The 18,570-nt window shown below is 40.0% G+C and overlaps 1 protein-coding gene across 1 annotated transcript in view; it reads left to right on the top strand.

The window, feature by feature from the left end:
* Nucleotides 1-17,479, top strand: part of SLC22A15 (solute carrier family 22 member 15) — a gene marked incomplete at both ends in the record, with an annotated part of 30,898 nt that extends 13,419 nt beyond the window's left edge. Inside the window, 10 exons of the mRNA XM_084267073.1 lie at nucleotides 1,551-1,683; nucleotides 2,700-2,864; nucleotides 3,853-3,982; nucleotides 5,651-5,866; nucleotides 7,201-7,341; nucleotides 8,160-8,245; nucleotides 10,669-10,789; nucleotides 11,383-11,455; nucleotides 14,120-14,308; nucleotides 17,393-17,479. Coding sequence (XP_084123199.1) covers nucleotides 1,551-1,683; nucleotides 2,700-2,864; nucleotides 3,853-3,982; nucleotides 5,651-5,866; nucleotides 7,201-7,341; nucleotides 8,160-8,245; nucleotides 10,669-10,789; nucleotides 11,383-11,455; nucleotides 14,120-14,308; nucleotides 17,393-17,479 — 1,341 coding nt within the window. The remainder of the gene's footprint in view (nucleotides 1-1,550; nucleotides 1,684-2,699; nucleotides 2,865-3,852; nucleotides 3,983-5,650; nucleotides 5,867-7,200; nucleotides 7,342-8,159; nucleotides 8,246-10,668; nucleotides 10,790-11,382; nucleotides 11,456-14,119; nucleotides 14,309-17,392) is intronic.
* Between the last annotated feature and the right edge of the window lie 1,091 nt (nucleotides 17,480-18,570).

Raw genomic sequence — 18,570 nt, 5'->3', positions numbered from 1 at the left:
GGATGTTTTTCATGCTTATCTTGTGACATTACTTACTAATAACATGACCGTTACAAATTTACACTGAAAAATACTCTAATATAAAAAGCTTGTTACATATATGGCTGGTATAAATCATGTTTTATGGAGAAGGGAAAAGCCTTGAGCACATAAAAGGACTTCTTAGCTGTTGAGATGAATTTGCAGAATAAATTTTGCTTCACAGCGAAATTATCCCTTAATCCCTGAATGATTCAGAAAGTGTCTCATGTCACTGAGTTTCAGTTTTGGCAGCTTTTCTAATCTATATACCAAAAGTTAGGGCACGATTCTTCTAACTCTCATAAAACCTACTGACCATGTTACTTCAAGATAAAATTAATCTCATATGCTGTTATTATACAAATGTATTTTTCTGGGAATTGTTTTTAAATTGTAGAGAAGTTTCAAAAGCTGATTTGTGGTCACGTGGATCACAAAATTGAATTTTGGCAGCCCTGATGCTTTCTGGGCACATTACCTACCGTATCAGTAAGCACTTCACCATTAAAGTGACAATTCAAAATGAAGCATATATTGAGAGTAAGCAAGTTATTTTCTTGGAGCTTATGAATGATTTTGTTTTGTTAGCTCCCTAATCTTGGTGAGGTTTAATTGCATGGCTCTGTTCTCATGGTGAGGTGGTTTATAACTGAGCTTTGAAATAATATGAGCTTTACTAGAAAGGATAGCTAACAGGGTTTTGGTAGAGGAAGAGAAGATTATGAGGAGAAGATTAGAGTGTTATTACAGGGATAATGACATAAGCACCAGCTTACCAGCACAGGGAGAAAAGTTGGGTGTCACTAAGAAGAAACATTATCTTAAGATGCAAGAGGAGTAGAAAAAGCAAAACCACAAGACTTGGAGTTTTTAGCATACAAAGGAAATAACTTTTGAGCAGTGAGAGCATGGCATATTTTCATTCTGCAGTTTTGCAGGAGAATGAACCTGACAAGAAATTCTTCTATCCAGGACATTAGGTCTGTAAGAATTAAACATATGAAGATCAGGCTTGTGTATTTGGAATTGAGAAGAATTGGAAATGACAGAAAATAGACTCTAAAAAATTAGTGTTTGCAATACCAGGAAGCCTGTCTAATGCTACTTAGGTGTTCATAAGGAGGAATGGGTGCTGGATTATCTTTGGACATAACAATTTTTATTTTGGCAAAGTAAGTCAACACACTGCAGTGGCATATGTCAAGAGGTCTATTTAAGCTAACACATTTATGTGAGAAAAGGCAATAAAAGGGAGACAGGGAGAAGGCTGCAAAAAATTGCAATATTCTGTGAGGGATCTGTTGTTGATATCAGAATCAGAGACTGCACATGATGTGAGGAACTGTGCAACTGGTTAGTACCACCACAGTGGTGGTGAATGTGGGAGACAGCAGTTGTGTTTTGGTGACTGAATATGATGCTTAAAGACTTATGCAAGTATGTGTAATCCCCTCCAAGTATTAGCTGCAGGTGAACTGCTTGGATTTTAGGTAATTCTCCTTTTTTTTTTTTCCTCCCCCCCCATCCAGTGGTTTTTAATTGGTAACACATCATACAAAGTCAGTGCTGCCAGTTCTTTCTACTTCAGTGGTGTGTTCGTTGGAGCAATCTCCTTTGGCCAGCTCTCGGATCGCTTTGGGAGGAAGAAAGTCTATCTTACAGGTAACCACTGCCACCTGGAAAAATTAATGAATTGGAGGTGACCTACCTATGAACATCAGTGACGAGCCCAGTTTCTGCTAAGAGTTTTGATACACAGGAGTGAATGATGCTTTGTGGGGGTGGTGTTTGATTGGTTTTTTTTGTCCTTCCAATATACTTCAGGAATGTAAGTAGGGGCAGTAAATTAGTATTTGGCTGTTCAATCAGAGTGTTCTGAATTTAGGAATCATACCATAAGGGCTTACACTTATGCATGTGATGTTCATGACATCTCCACATGTTACAATTAATATTTGTAATAATTTATTAGCAATGTGTTTTTACATGTATAATCTGCTAGGAATTTGTGGCACCTTATATCTCCTGTCTACGTGATTTAATTTTTATGTATTGTGATCCTCATTGTTTTTTAAAGCTCAAGCTTTTTTTTTACTGTCCCTAGATCAAACAACATTTGGAACTTCATGTTTCATGTATGTATTTATAAAGTTGTGTGTCAATGGATGAGCAAGTACAATTAAAAAACCTGGTATTTTCTTAAAGGAAAAACCTCACCAAAGCAAATAAAGGTGGGCTTGCTATGCAGTACAACTCCCTGTGTACTGGTACCTGGTAATGTTTCTCTTCCTAGTTTGTATGAACTCCTTTCCAAGAAAAAGGGGAGATATTTGGTCACATATATTTAATCTGGCTTCTTTATGGGGATAAATAACAAGCAATCTTAACTGGAGCTGGACAGTAATCCTGAGTATGTGAAAAACAATTGTCAGCTGTGAACTGAATTTGAAGGTTTACTACTGAAATTTATGTACCAGAAACCACTCCTTTTGTGTCCCCTCCTGTTAGGGTATTGACTTCAGATACTTGTATTTCTGCCCAAACCTGTGGTATGTAGCAGTGTGTTGTAGTTGTTGAATGTGATTGCTTAGGACAGATGCCACTGAACATCAAGTAAAGATACTGACAAATGCTTCTGGGTGCTCTTCTGAAATGAAACCTTTTGCCTTGTTTTACAGGTTTTGCCCTGGACATCTTGTTTGCCATTGCAAATGGATTCTCACCCTCATATGAGTTCTTTGCCATCTCTCGCTTCCTGGTAGGGATGATGAATGGTGGCATGTCACTGGTGGCCTTTGTTCTACTGAATGAGTGTGTGGGCACTGCCTACTGGGCACTAGCAGGTGAAGTTTCTCAGTGTCTTTATTGTCAGAATTTACAGATTTCAATCTCACACCACAGCAGCTGCAAACGTAACTCTGCTTGAGGATCTCTGTGCCCACAGTCTTTTGAGCCCTGCTTTAATACGAACCTCAGGCAAGCACAGTAGATGACCTGGGGACATTCAGATTTCCGCATCATTCAAGTTAGCAAAGGACCAGTTAAAACATCCTCTGTGAATGTTACACAGCTAAATATTCACCTGAGGCTCATGATAGCTGAGGTCTATCCATCAGAATTTTGGACTCTGCTAAACAGAGCTTAGTGTTTGTGTGCTAAATATCAATTCTTTCATTGCTGGCAGTTCTCAAAGGAAATCCAAAGGGTAGGGGGAAAATGAAACAAAAAGAAGAGGTGAAAAAAGATGAAAAGAATATAGTCCTGTGTGGTAATCAGACTGAGCACTTGGGGGGAAAAAAGGTACAGACACACTTAACTATCTAGGTTGCTAGTGTGGAAGCTGTCCTTTCGATATGAAATGTATAAATTGAACAATTACAGCTGTGGGGTCTGACTTACCCCTTCTGTGACAAGTGCCAAAGAATTGCTACACTGAGACTGTTTTAAAACTTACAAATCATGAGAGCTGCAAACAAATACACTGTAGTCCCAAAAGTACCAGTGTTTCCATGGTTTGCAGTTTGACACACAGAGAGTGGAAACATACTTATATTTGGAATTACAAGACTTAATGGTTTATGGAGCTGCTTTGGGCGAGGAGGATGCAGAATGGTGCATTTTGGACTTTTATTGATTTTTGCAATTAGAGGTAATATGTCTGCCCTGCATGGGAGAAGGACTGAATGGTCGTTGATCAAATACCTGTGGTTTTGCCTCTATTGATGAGTAAATTTTTCTTAATGAAGTGTTAGTTTCTGTTTGATTCCATGTGTTGAGACTTAATAATATTACTTAAAAGACTGATAATGTTTTGCTTTTAATTGTAATTAGGATCTATCGGTGGCTTGTTTTTTGCTGTGGGAATTGCCCAGTATGCTTTATTAGGCTACTTCATTCGTTCCTGGAGGACTCTGGCTGTCGTGGTTAACGTAGAAGGAACAGTTGTCTTTCTTCTCTCTCTGTAAGTTATTTTTCAAACTGAGTTTTGTCAAGAAAGATGTCAAAAATAAGAAAAAAGGAAAAAAAACCCCAAAAACAAACCCTAAATCAACCAGTAAACCAAACAACTAAGTCAAGGCGCTTTTCTAGGGTGGTGTGAAGTGGTGTAACTAAGGTATTTCTCTCAACCTCTCCCACGCCATGCTCTCTGGTTTGTTCAAATAGCACAGCTGCAGTATTTGATATTGTACATTAAATTGTATGTGCATTGTCACTGTAGATAGGAACATTCTCAGGACTGGTAAAGAAGAACATCCCATTCTTTAGCTGGTATATGTAGATGATCTAAACTGTGGTTTGTTGAGCTACAAGATGCTACATGTGCCTGTTACAAGGTACAGAAATGGTTTTCCCCTTACGTGATAACATGGTGTTTCTCTTACTGTGCTTGTGCATAAAGTCTTAAAGGTGACATATGTAAGAAACAAGTAGGCAGCTTCCTTTTATTTTTCAAGTGTGAATAGGAAAGAAGAGGAAGAAGGGTTACCTTACTAAGATAGTGTTTGTGAACTTCAGCACTGAAAGCTGTATGATGCAGTCTGCTCTTTCGGTATACTTCCTGACAGCAAAATCTCAGTAACTCAAATAAGAAGATAAGCTTAGCTGCTGTTCAAACTTAAGGCTTTTTTTCCTTTCAGAATTTGCTTAACTTCAGTAACTTTCTGAATGAAGCTCTTTGCTGAAGAGGCTATGCAGCCTTTCAAAGCAAGCATCAAAACTCAGGGAAAGGTCTTAAAAGATGTTCATGAGGTGAAAAGCAGAGATGACACTTCTGATATTTCAAACCTAAGGTGGTGTTTGGGGCCTTGGGGTGGGGGTGGGAGGGAGAAACCTTTCAGATATATACCATTTTTTAAAGTACTTTATGCTTGGGACTTGAGCTGTGCTCAGACTTCTTTTTACTCCAGATTTCACACTGCCTCCCTCCCACATTGCTTAAAAATTACTCTGTGCAGAAAATGCTATCAGTTTTTTTATCAAAACATGTTCCTTCCTAAGCTTTTTTATTTTATAAAACCATAGAATCACTTTCCTTTTAATTTAAAGAAAAAAAATGTCACTTCTGGTCAGAGGCAAAAATCCTAGAAAGCTTCTGGCAAAAGACTAAAGTTTAAATTAGTTTTGGGAATCTGAAAGTAATAGAAGAAGATTTGTTTTATAGGCTGTGTTGGAGTTACAGATCTATCAAGTGAACAGTGCACATGGGGAACGAGTATGACCTTTGCACAGCCTCTGCATTTGCCTCTATAGGAGAGAATTTGGGGAAAAAAGTAAGAAAATGAAAAACAGAATATAACCACATTCTGTGGTTACTTGTAGTCATGTGCCTCCTTAATTCTGAATTCCCCTGAGAATGTCCAAATTATGTTGTAATTTGTAATATTGTGTGTATGTGTTGGTATGTGTATATATGTATGTACTTAATATAATTTCTTGGTATTTAAATTATGTATGACTTATGTTCCCTTTCCTCTCAACATGTTTGTCTCCATTTCAGTAAATGAATTCTGTACCTGAAGGGTTGTTTGAAAAGTTCTTTAAGGCTGAAATGCATTTCAGTATATTTCCATAGACAAGTCATAGAAGAAAAAAAGCCCTAAAGCTATCTCCTTGTGCCTGTGTGTTTCAGATTCATTCCAGAGTCCCCTCGCTGGCTCTATTCACAAGGCCGGCTGAGTGAAGCAGAAGATGCCCTCTACCTCATTGCAAAAAGGAACCGCAAGCAGAAGTGCACTTTTTCCTTAAAACTCCCAGCAGAGAGGAGCTCCAGAGAGGCTGGCAGCTTCCTGGATCTGTTCAGATACAGGATACTCTTGGGACGCACCTTGATCATGATGTTTACCTGGTACTTGAAATGCTTTGTAGGTCCAGCTGAGTGCTTCTGTTGCCTCTTAATGTCTTCAAGAGAACACCTTGCTGAGCAGCGGCTTGTCTTGCAGGTTGTACTTGGTCTCAGCCTGTGTTACTTGGGACACTGCATCTAAACAGGATCCTCATGTTAGATCATTTCCTTAGTGCATTCCTAACGTGAAGCTGTTTTTACAGTCTGTTCCTGAGGTCTTTTATCTTTGCATTTATCATGCCTCTTGAGTCTCAGAATAGTTGAGAACCATCTCTTCCTTTCTGAGCCTCAAAGGCTGTTGAGATTAGTCACGCTGTCCTCCTCTTTGACCCAGTGCTGCGTGTCAGTTCTTTCCATCCCATGGATTATTCTTTGGTTTGCGTGTAAGTAGCCTGTTACTGTTGGCGGGTGGGTGACCTACCTTGTCTAGTGAGCGAGTATTTTCTTAATAGAAAGAAAGTAGAGGCAGTGCTAGCAGTTCTGGAGAAAGGAGCAGAAACCTGTGATGGGAACAGGGAGCAGGAGTTGCCTCTAGTCACTAGCAGAAACGTAACCCTCCCAAAGTGCCTGTTTTGTTTCAGATCACTTTGCTAGCACTGAGTCTTTTGGTGCCATTTTGAAATACACTTTAGGTATGACATGGTATGAGAGTCCTCTGCTATTACTGTTTTTATAATGTATGTATTTGGGGAAGTTGTATTGATTAAGGAAAAAAGAAGGCATCATTTTGTCAGTAGACAACACAGAGCTGTTTTCCTGTTGCTTTTCCAAACACAGAGTAGTTGATTTTTCTGTTCCTTAAATGAGAATTGCTGATTTCCTGCAGAATGAACTAGTACCTGTTCCTTTCCTCTCTGTAAAGAAAATAGCCAGTCAGGGTTACAAAGGAAAAATAAAAAAAATCATCATTAGGGAATGAATAAAACTGGACTAGGGTGTAGAAATTAAAAGAAGGCAAAAGTATCATCTGAATTGTTTGAGAAAGTCCGTAGTTCTCCTATTGTGTGTAAATCCTAAAGTGAAACCTGATAAAAAAAGGACAAAGACATAATATCTTAAGTCAAAGAATATAATCCTGATCATATTTTATTCTGATTTATGCACAGTTTTCTTCTCTGTAGACTAAATTTAACTGAGTAATAAGACAGAAATTGGGTCTGTGCAGAGACAAAATTGTTTCATTACCTAGAAAGCATGACACAGTTGCAGAGAAACGTTTTTAGACCCATCTTCTGAAACACTAAATTTAGTTTTTAGTGTTTTGTGCCAGACCAGTGCTTTGATTTTATTTTTTTTCAGCAGCAGCTCTGATTTTATTCTTTCTCTGTCTTTGGCAGGTTTGTGTGCAGTTTGGTTTACTATGGTCTGACCCTTAATGTGGGTGACTTAGGTGGAAGTATTTATGCCAATTTAGCCCTTTCAGGGTTGATAGAAATCCCAGCATACCCAATCTGTATTTACTTGATTAACCAAAAATGGTAAGTATAAAATCTATTAACCCATTCGGGGTTTTGTTTTGTTATATTTTTTCTCAAATAGAGGTTTCCTGTATATTGTGTCTCCTGCCTTGTCTGTTGGGTGGGGCTTTCCCACTTTGTTGTTCTTCCTTCATTATATTCTTCTGGAAAATGCACTTTTCTCTTTGAAAGTGCCACTGCTATATCTTTATTTCAAATCACAGCAGTTTACCTTGTTCTCACTAACTTACTTATTAATGAGCTGTCTAAATTTGGCTGGGAGGTGAAGTTGATCTCCTGTACCAGTGGAACCTAGCTGTGCTGGCGCCATGCTAACACAAGATGGCATTCTCCCCACCTCTGTCTTGTAATCCTCATTCTCACTGTTAGGTCAAAGCTATTGCAGCTAAACTCAACCGAACTGTCCTGTGGTTTGATATAGCAGCTTATGTGTGCACTAGTATGTGAGCAGGGCTGCTGATTCGGATATTTAGCCTTTTCCTGAGCCAGGGTGCCCTGGAAAACATCTTTCACTTCTTGTAGGATTCACCTCCCGGTCTCTCCTCTTGGTGCCTCCTGAGGGGTTTTACAAACACGTGCACACAGTGGGGAGCAAATCAAGATCCTAGAAACGGTCACCCGCCACATAAAGAGTTCGTGATGATGACTTTAAGAGTGCAGTAGAAACTTGTTTAAAAACAGAGTGAGAGGAAGTGTTTGTGAGAGATGGCATTCAGAACGTCCAGCTGCGAGTGAAGAGGCAGCGTGACTAGAGAGGGCTCCCTGCTCTGCCAGCTGCGGACCTAACGCAGAATAAACCTTTTACTCTTACACATCAGGTTTGGTCGGAAGCGAACGCTGAGTGCATTTCTGTTCCTGGGAGGACTGGCTTGTCTCATTGTCATGTTTCTACCTAAAAAGAAAGGTAAATATTTCCTGTTGTTTCTGGAGTGCATGGTAAGAAGTTGGCTTCTTACGCTCTTAAGAATTTGATGGTTGCCAGTGGATTAGGCTCATACAACACATGAGTCTAAATTTTTGAAGCCAGAGAAGCTAACTTGCAAAAAGGATAAGCAGCAACCTTCCTAGGACCTTAGGGAAAGCTTGTTAGAAAGGCTTGGTTTCACATGTTTGTCTTCAGATCCTGCCCTTTAGTTCTGATCACATCAGTCCCTCAATTCCAGTGTTTCTGACATACCCCAAGAACACCATTCTTTGGGATTATCTTGATTAGCCAAATGATAGGTCATTGTGAGAAGTACCTGTGCAACTTGTATGTGTCTCTAAATCAAAGTCCAATGTCAGAAGATCCTAAGAATTGAATCTTGGAGCAAGCTTCTGTCTTTTCCTGACTACTGTCTAACATTCAAGACTGATGTGATTGTGGTATTAGTAATGTGGCCACATAACTTAACATTAACTGCTCAGTGAGTAAGGAATTGGCTGGCTGGTCGCTCTGGGGCTTGCGATCAACAGCTCAGTGTCCAAATGGAGAGCAGTGATGAGTGGTGTTCCTCAGGGATTGTTGGTACTGGGGCTGGTACTGTTTAACATCTTGGTCAGAGATGTGGACAGTGGGATCGAGTGCACCCTCAGGAAGCTTCCAAATGGCACCAAGCTGAGTGGTGCAGTTGACACCTGGAGGGAAGGGATGCCACCCAGGGAGACCTTGTCAGCCTTGAGAGGTGGGCCCATGTGAACTGCATGAAGTTCAACAAGGCCAAGTGCAAGGGAATTCTGCCCCTCCACTCTGGTGCGACCCCACCTGGAGTACTGCATCCAGCTCTGGGGTCCCCAGCACAAGAAGGATGAGGAGCTGTTAGAGCAAGTTCAGAGGAGAGCCATGAGTTCAGAGGAGCACCTTTCCTGTGAAGATAGGCTGTGAGAGGTAGACTTGTTCAGCTTGGAGAAGGGAAGGCCCCTTGGGCACCTTATTACAGCCTCCCCATACCTAAAAGGGCCTACAGGAAAGCTGGACGGGGACTGTTTATCAGGGAGTGTAGTGGTAGGACATGGGGCAATGGGTTTAAACTAAAAGAGAGTAGATTTAGATTAAATATAAGGAAGAAATTCTTTATTGGGAGTGTGGTGAGGCACTGACAGCTGTGGCTGCCCCCTCCCTGGCAGTGTTGAAGGCTGGGTTGGATGGGGCTTTTGGTCTAGTGGATGGTGCCTCTGCCCATCACAGTGCGGGGGGAGGGGGGGGGGGGGGAAGTGGATGATCTCTTAGGTCCCTTCCAACCCAAACCGTTCTATGATTCAGAGGATAGAACTGTGAGACAAGGAAATCAGCTGTGTGATGAACTGCCAAAGTCAGCCAGGAACAAAGTGCCTTAGGAACTGAACTGGGTAGAACTAAGCATCTGTCTCTGCTGGGCATGAATTGTTCAAAGCAGTAATGGGTTATGCTGTAGCCTTTCTTGGTAGGCATTCAATGCCTCTTCTGATATGGATTGTGTGAGTAAGCACTGGCCATTTGGACAAAACTGACTTGGATGGGACATTTTGTATCATTTTTTACAGCAACTTCCTGTCCCTCTAGTTCTAATGTAAGAAGCATGATATCATCCTGTGGAATTTACATTGAATAGGGCTCTTGTTAGTAAAAAACACTGTTCTCTTTTGAAAAATGTATCCAGCATTCTTTTCTTCAACTTACTGACAAAACTAGTTTAGTATTTTTTATTATTGGTAGACTCAGCATATGTTGAGTTTTAGTTTCAACTTTTGCTGTTTACAGGATTTTTTCTTACATCTCTGAAATTTGATGTTCTAGTGCAACCTTAATGCAGGATTTTAATGCTTTAAGATGTCACTTACTGTAACACTGAAGGCAAGGAAAGGAAAACTCAGTTTCTTTTCTGGTATTGAGGAATAGTTCCATTCTGTAGTTTCTGGGACTGTCATTTAACCCAGTTTTTTTCTATCAGATTATATGTAATAGAAAGGAAACAATTTTGGGCTAGTAGCAAGTCTGCCATGAATTTAAAATCTATTTTTTTCAGTTATTTTTTTCAGTGTGTTTTATTGAGAGTTTTCCTCTTTGTGCAATTAGATTTGTCCAGGTGAAGGTAATAAGTCTGTAGACACAGAATATAAATTATGTGGGAGTATTTCTGCCATTGCTGTCTAAAAGAAAGCTCCTTGGATTCTCTTGAGTTTTGAGAGTTCTTCTGAAGGTACATATTACCTCTGACAAATACTGTCCTTTGATAGAAAAGCCCTTGGCTGTCTTAGAAGATTCTTCAGTAGATTCTGGTTCACTCCATACTGTCGTGTGATTGAAATGATAACGGAGATGTATCGAAGTGCTTGAAAGCCTTACAAGGGTCACGTTTTCTCTGTCAGATACTGGAGTGTTTGCGGTGGTGAATAGTCGCTCTCTGTCTTTGCTGGGGAAGCTGACAATCAGTGCTGCATTTAACATTGTCTACATCTACACATCAGAACTTTATCCCACAGTGATCAGGTAACACAAGTTTATTTTGAGGTCTTCATTTTTCTGGTTCTTTTACCTGAACACCTTCTGCTTCTCTGTTACTTTTTTCTATTAACTATACCCTTTAATTTGATTTTTTTTCATTTACATGTAATGATTATCTATAGTTTTATATGCTAAATCTCTTCTCCTTCTCTCACTTCTTTTTTCCTTAATTTTGCAGTGTTCTCTTCAGATTAACCATCTTTTATATAGCAGTAAAATAGTCCTTTGGCTTCTTGGTCAGTGGGTAAATCTGCTGGTAAATTGGATGGGGCCAGAGTTTCAGGCAGAGACAAGATGCATTAACTGAAATCGCACTTTTCCCCCCCTCTCTATCTGTGTGTGTATGTTGGGATTCTGAGTGTGCAGGGGGTTTTGGCTTCTTTTAAAGCACAAAGCATATGTTTTAATTCCTGCCTTTGGATACTTTCAGTTAAAATTGACTTTTCTTTGCCAGTTAATGTGCCAGTTAATCTCATGACCGAGGCTTTATTTTTTTCGCATTGCTCAGTGGTACTTTTCAAAAGTTGTAATTTCTCCTAGAGAATGTTTCTGATTAATAATTTTTGTTTTTTTCTTAGAAATGTTGGAATGGGTGCCTGCTCCATGTTTTCCCGTGTTGGTGGAATCATTGCTCCTTTCGTCCCTTCATTGGTTTGTTTGATTTTCTCAGTGTTACGTGTTTTTTTTGTTTTGTGGCTCTGATGCATCAGAGGCTCGCAGAGGGGGGAATATTTTGGATAGTAAGTTAACAGTATTGTGGTAGGTGAAAGGCATTGCAATATAATCTGAGTAGACAGTGACTCAATGTTTCTTAGTTCAGTAGGTGTTTTAGCCCTGTGGGAATTTTGGGACTTAGTTTAGTGGAGTTTAGCAGTGTAGGAACTTCCAAATACCAAGAGGGTGATACCCCAATTTTAAACCCTGTGTGAGCAATAGCAAAACCCCCGCATAGTTAAAAGATCTACTGCGTCAAAATAAAGCATGTGGGATCGATAACTCCTATTTCTGGTAATAAACTAGTTTTAGTCGGTGCACTTCATTGAATATCCATGGATTATAATTGTAAGAGAAGTGGTTTATCTCTCCATGAACGACAATGATGATGTGTGTGGAGATGATGTACCAGAAAGGCTTTTGAGAACAGGTTTTACAGCTGTCTGTCAAGGCAAAGAAAAGTTCTGAAGAATGAAATGTGGGGACAACACAGTTATTTCCCTCAGTGTTCATAGCCTTACATGTATGCAGGTAACAGTGTGTGCCAGTCTTTCCACACAAACTGTTGGCTGAGGTCAAGTGACAGATCTTTAATGTGACAGATTTAATCTGGAATAACTTTCCTCTCTGCTGTTTGCAATCTTGTGATGTCAGGCAGAGGGCTGGCAAAAGGGTAGATTCTAATGTGCAGAACGAAGAGGGTGGAAGCACATCTGGGGTAGAACAGGCAGAGCCAAGCCTGGCGCCGGTCTCCTGGGTAGATTCAATAGGCAGCTTCTGTGCAGCAGCGTGGGCATCCATTGCGCTGTGTCTGTCACAGACACAGCACTGCAGGAAACACAAATTGCAGGGCTCCCATGAAAGTGATAACAAATCTGTTTAAATAACAAGTCAACATCAATTTGTCAAAGAATTAAGTCTTTTTTTTTTAATTATTTTTGGAATGTCTTCAACTATTCTAATGCGTTTTCAGTATCTTTTGTCTGAAGATTTTATGATCAGAATGAGAAAAGTTAATTGCTGAGATAGGAGATGAAATGTTGCTCTTGTATTTGATCACAGCCTGTTAATTTCTCAATTTGGAATTGCTCTTTTAAAAGTGAGGCTTTTGAAACAAACAGCTAAACTCTTGCCTTTTTTTAAGTGTGCCTGCTTTACTTGTCAGCTGAATGTGAATGTATACGTTTTTGAGCTATTGTAGACAATGCATACTTCTGCATACACTTTTACTAATGTAGTTTTTGCTTGTAAAAAGCCCTGTGAAAACAGGGACAGACATCAAAGGAGGGATATAAACATTGTTTAGGCTGTCAGGAGTTATGGTAAGTAGGGCAAAGCTCAGTTTGAAGTTAAATCTCTTTCTGGGCATGTGAAGGCCAAGAACATAATCAGGACTAGCGTATGTGTATTTACTTAGGACAATTCAAATTAGACTAAACCATCCTGATTTGATAGTCTACTATTTCATCACAGAAGGGAATACAGATGAGGAAAAGGAGGAGAGTAGGAAAGGCTTTTGTAAGGCTTTCTTGTTTGGAAGCTGAGGAAGTATGTCCTGGATGAAAGGAATATTAAATTTGAATGTTGCATGGACCACCAGGCTCAAAAGAGTCAGTGACAGGCTTGGTATTTAGTGGCTGGTGACCAGTAGAGGATACAACAGAAGACATCCTCCTCACGTTTTTAGAGGATGCAAAATACAGAGGAGTGATAGACACACTAAATGGTAGACCTTGAGTCCAGTGGGACCTTTTGTGCCAACAGAAATATGATGAAGGCCAACAGGAATAAAATTCTGCTTCTTTGTTGACTAAGTACATGGTCAGTACAGGCTGGGGATCAACTGGCCTTTCTGGAAGACACCCAGGTATGATTATGGATAACAAGTTATATAGAAGACTTCCCCAGGTCTAGAGTGATATGGAAAAATCTGGGGAGGGTCCAGTGGAGGGTAACCAAGATAGTCAGGGGCCTAGAGCACATGGCTTCAATGAAAGCTTGAGGGAATTGCACCTTTGATCTTCGCAACAGTGCGGAACAATTCAGTGGGGGTCAGTGCCCAAAAGTTTTGGCTCGGGCTTTAGGTAGGTAATTTGGAAACTATTCTTTTTGGGAGGCTTAATGCCACCCTGAAACAGTCTGTTCAGAGGGGGAATGTCCATCCTTGGAGGTTTTTCAATACTTGGTTACACAAAGCTATGACTGACTTGGTCTAGTGTTGGCTGTAGTTGTGCTTAGTGTAGGTGGTTAGCCTAGATGACCTCTCTTTCCAACCAGCACATCTGTGATTTTGTGATACCTCTTCTCTACTGCAAAATGATGCATTTGTCCATGGTGTATGTACTCTTGAACAAGTGAGTATAAATTCAGCAGGCCAAACCTTTAAAGTTCATCCCAGAATCTGTGTGGATCTAATAGTATTGATAAGATACAGTTGACAATGTTGGTTAAAAAAACCCCACTAGGATTAGTAACTTCTATGCTAAATACGAGCTGAAATGCTTGGCCAGGTGGAATGATTGTAAAGGTCAAGTGCTTTAATATGCAGTCTAAACTGGACAGAACCAATCTCAACCTACCTGTCTCTCTTCTTTTTTCCAGAAATCTGTACAGTGGTCTCTGCCTTACATTGTGTTTGGAGCGACTGGTCTTTTGTCTGGGCTCTTAAGTTTATTGCTGCCAGAGACCTTAAACAGCCCTTTGCTAGAAACTATTTCAGACCTGCAGGTATGCTCGTACTGGAGGCTGGGTGATGAAGCCATGTCACTGCAAGCCCTAGATGGCTCACAGGTATGTTCATTTTTCTTTTTCCTGGTACTTTTCCGTTGTGTTTATTTCAGCTGTCAGCTTGAATATGCCACTCTAAATAGATTAGGGTAGTGATTCTTGGCCTGTGGAGGATGGGCCCCGAGGAGATACAGAAGATAGTTTGGTAACCTTACCATCATGTCTGAAATATTTTCTGGAAATGCAGGCTGAAACATAGCTGGGTTAATTCATCCCTTCGAGGCCAAAAGCTTACAGTCTTTTCCTTTGGCATAAAGGACTCAGTGGTGTCTGTGCCTCTCTAATCTCTAAAGACACATTGCTGCAGCATGCGTGCTTCATGCAAAGCTGCCTGTTGAAGTTTGGGAAGCCCTGGAGGTTAAAGAAAACAGAAGCCTGTTAGTGAAGCACTGTTCTCAAAGGCAGCATGCTGTCCTCCTGCCCTGACCCACAGTGGCTGTTCTGCAATGTCAATTGTTAGGTCTATCCTCACAAGTCTTCAAACTAGTTAAAGCTAGAGTAGCCTCTGAGATCTGTCCTACTGTTGATTCTGGGAAATGAGATTTGTCAGAAGCATTGGAGCTACAAAACTCCCTGGCAAAAGCATAAATAAATGTGGCAGCAGGATATTTTTCAGTGAGGCTTCCTTGAGTGTTGTGGGGTTCTTTTGCATTGCTTTATACTTTGTTTTGTCAAACTCCTGAACACCTCTTGAGGTGTGTACATCATCTAGTTGTGTGGAGGTGTGTGTTTGGGCTTCTTTTACATGTCTGTTTCTCCATGAATGGAGTGGGATTAGAGAGGAGTAGTTAGAGCTGTAAGTGGGTGTTGGAATTTGTGTGAGGTCTGAAAATTTTAAGTTTGATGGACTAATGAAAGTGGTCAGAAGGCTTGAAAGGCAACTCAACAAAAATTGTTAGTTGTCCCATTAGGCTGAGATGAGACAGGATCCTTATAACACCTACTTTCATTTGAATAATTTTTGGTCAAACGCCCCAAGATTCACAGGTAGCTGTAAGCTTACTTTCACAGAAATCGGGAGGCAGAGCAGTGTTTATTTCTAGAATAAGAACAGTTGCTTCCTTTCAAAGGCTTTAACATGTTGCCTTGTTTACCAATTTTAGCTGTAATAATTCTTGACAGGACAGCACAGTTTAGTGACAAAAGCGCCCTTGAAGAAAGCTTGAAAAAGGCAGCCCTGTAACAATTAATTTTATACTTCAGCTGCTTTACATGCACATTTTATAAACATTTTTAACCATATTGGATAATGTGTTATGGCACCACGTTCTTGCTGGCTATACAAATCCATCATACACATTTACATCAAGTTTACACCAGCTGTTACTTTGGTAATTACATCATTATTACATCTTAACTGTGCAGATGGCTTATTAACAAAAAGCAGTTCTAGCAGACAGTGCAGGTGCTACAACTTAAGGGGGGAAAGTCACATTTGTATTTTCCTTTCTAGTGAAGTAAGGTCAGTATTGCTCTTTGGGGTGACAAGTATTGTCTGTCAGTATTTGTACAACTCTGTTCGCTTCTGACAGACAGCCTTCTCAGGATTAAATCTTCCCAGCTTGCACTTCTGCAGGCTTCTTAAAAATCCCAATCTGAACAGGATCCACAAAAGGAAAAAAGAAGGAAAAAAACCACAAGAGAACATTCTTCAGGAACACTTTTCCCCAGGTGGATTAAAATTGCTGAATCCAAATGAAAAAAAGTCAAGTTCTTGGTTCAGGCCTGAAGTAATCCTGTGTAGTTGTATCTGGAATGTTGGTGACACATTAGGGGTATTTTTAAAGCTCACAAAGAAAGCGCTGATACAATGGAAGGCTGTTAAACATTAACCCTATTTGACAAGGCCACGGAGAGGTCTTACGAAGCTGATATAAGAAAAACGTAGAATTTATTTGGCATACCCTGAAATTCCCCCTGTGGAATCCATTGTCCTTTTGTACCACTTTCAGCATAACTTGTTCTGGTTGCCCAGAGTGGAGGTTTTGTCCCTGTTAACATACATGAGTGTGATATTCAAGTTGGACAGCATCCAGTGATAGCCTGACTTTCCTCAAATAATTTTTAGAAATCCAGAAGAAAGCATAACATGATTCCCTTTATATCTTCTGACAGGTCTTAGTGCTCAAACTGTTTGAAATTCCTTTGCAGCTAACGCACATTGCTGTAGCAAAACTCCTCTGAAGACAGATCTAAAGCTACAGATTTTGCTTGCATGGTACTGTCAGTCAGGAACATGATTTCCATCTCTCTAGTTTTTCACCTTCTCTCTCACCCTTTTTCACATATGACTAGGAAGGCAGAAGTCTTAGGGCGGATGCAAGCACACTGGAAAAATCTAAAGTACCAAACTAGATGGAGTTTATACTAGCAGGAGGATCTTTTTAACTGGAATAAGTTGTATGAGTTTCATGGAAAAACGCTACATTGACCAAATAAAAAACCAATTAGCTGTAAAAGCTGACCTTAGGTTGGGTGTACGATATAAATTATGTTGTTAAAAGGACTCTGGCTGGAGTAAGTGTGCCTGTAATAGGCAGTTCACTTTCTGAACATATGAAGTAGTAATGTTGGGGTTTTTTCCCTTCTCTGTAACACTGTTATGGGGGAATCTTTTTAATGAAAAACTTGAATAGGAAAACACCCATGCTACATATGGAGAAGTAATAACTCAGATAAAGAAGTTTTTATGTCATCAAGTAATCTGTGTGTTCTGACCTCTGTTTCCAGTAGCTCACCACAGAGTAGGGACCTTGGACTTCAGTTAAGAAAGCTGAGTAGATTATCACTTCAGAACCATTCTAGTGGGTCTCCTTCCTCCATGTGTTCTGTACTGTGCTGATGGAGCAGAGAAACTCCATCACCTAGAAGCCCACCTCTTTTTAAAAGATTTTGAAGAACCAAGGATGCAACGAAATACTAACTCACATAATGTCTTTTACAAAGTTTCAGTACAGTGATTTGACCTATCTTTTCTTACTTTTTCTCTACCAGCATTCTGACAGAGGCGTAATGGCTCATGCCTGTGTATTTTGAGGTTAGTTTAGTGGCTTCTGTGCTAACCAGTTACTTCATTTTTATTTCTAGTCTGGAGACAAAGACAGTTCTGCAGGGAGTGGAAGTGAAGATGAGGAGTTTTATGATGCTGATGAAGAGACTCATATGATCAAGTAACAAGAAGAAGAAATCACTGGCCTATTTTATGCCTTTTCTTACTTGTCCAGTCAGTCCAGCTGTAAGATGAGTCCTGGGGACCTCACCTGTCAGGGAATGTAATTAGGCAAGTGGAGAGGGTTTTGAGTACTGTTCAGACTAATTTCACCACCAATGCTCTCCAAAGAAGACAGCCATTCTAATTCTTGTGGTTCAGAATGACAGTGTATGGAGCACATTTGAAGCCAGGTGAGACAGCAAGGGTGGGATCGTGTGTTTCTGAAGCCTGGGGAATTACCTAGGCTTAGACAGATTCGGACAGATCATAAATGCACATGTTTTTATTTAATTTTCAAGGTGGTTGATTTTGGTTCAGTATCAATTGATAAAACTTGAAAAGATCCACTGTTGTGTTTTTCTGTAGAGTGAAAGTGGCCACAGAATGTGCTCTGAGCTACTCCAGCAGGAACAAATTCCTGAAATTCTGTGTAAGAGGCTTCTGCATATTGAACAGGGGAGATGCAACTGTGAACATAAGGTTTCTCTCTCTCTGCACACAGACACCTGTATAGTTACAGGGTGCAGCTGGTTAGTCATGAGCTGTGCATTAACTTAGTGATAATGGAAGGACTGCAGAAAAGAGCAGCGATAGAGCCTGCAGACATGAAAGATGTTACTGATTTATTTTTTTCCCCTTTTCCTCCACCAAGCATTTTCTTGGACTGTCTTATGCATATGTTTGCCACGTGTTCCCCACATCTCAGTGCTGCTGTTTATAGCTTTGCCAACTTTTACCTTGTCCTCATTTGCTATAAATATTAAAACTCAGCAACTTCTCTGTGCAATGAAATAATTCTGTGAAGGATGTAAGTTCATGGGTGTGACACAGGTGAGGTGTTTATCACCTACTCTGTGTGTGAGGTGTGTGTTAGATTATGTAGCTCATTTTTGTGGACCTATTTGTGTCTTTATTTCTGGAAGAAATTTAATTCTGAACTAGTAAGAGGAACTATGGATTGCTGTTACATTTTGGAGATTAATGTCAGGAAGCTGCTAGTATTTATTCAAAATTCCGATGTGTAGATAAAGTTCTTTTTAAAAAAAAAAAAAAG

Source organism: Gallinula chloropus, assembly GCF_964237585.1.
Source record: "Gallinula chloropus genome assembly, chromosome: 1".
NCBI lineage: Eukaryota > Metazoa > Chordata > Aves > Gruiformes > Rallidae > Gallinula > Gallinula chloropus.
The sequence above is the reverse complement of the archived record's forward strand: the minus strand, read 5'-3'. Positions and strand labels throughout refer to the sequence as shown.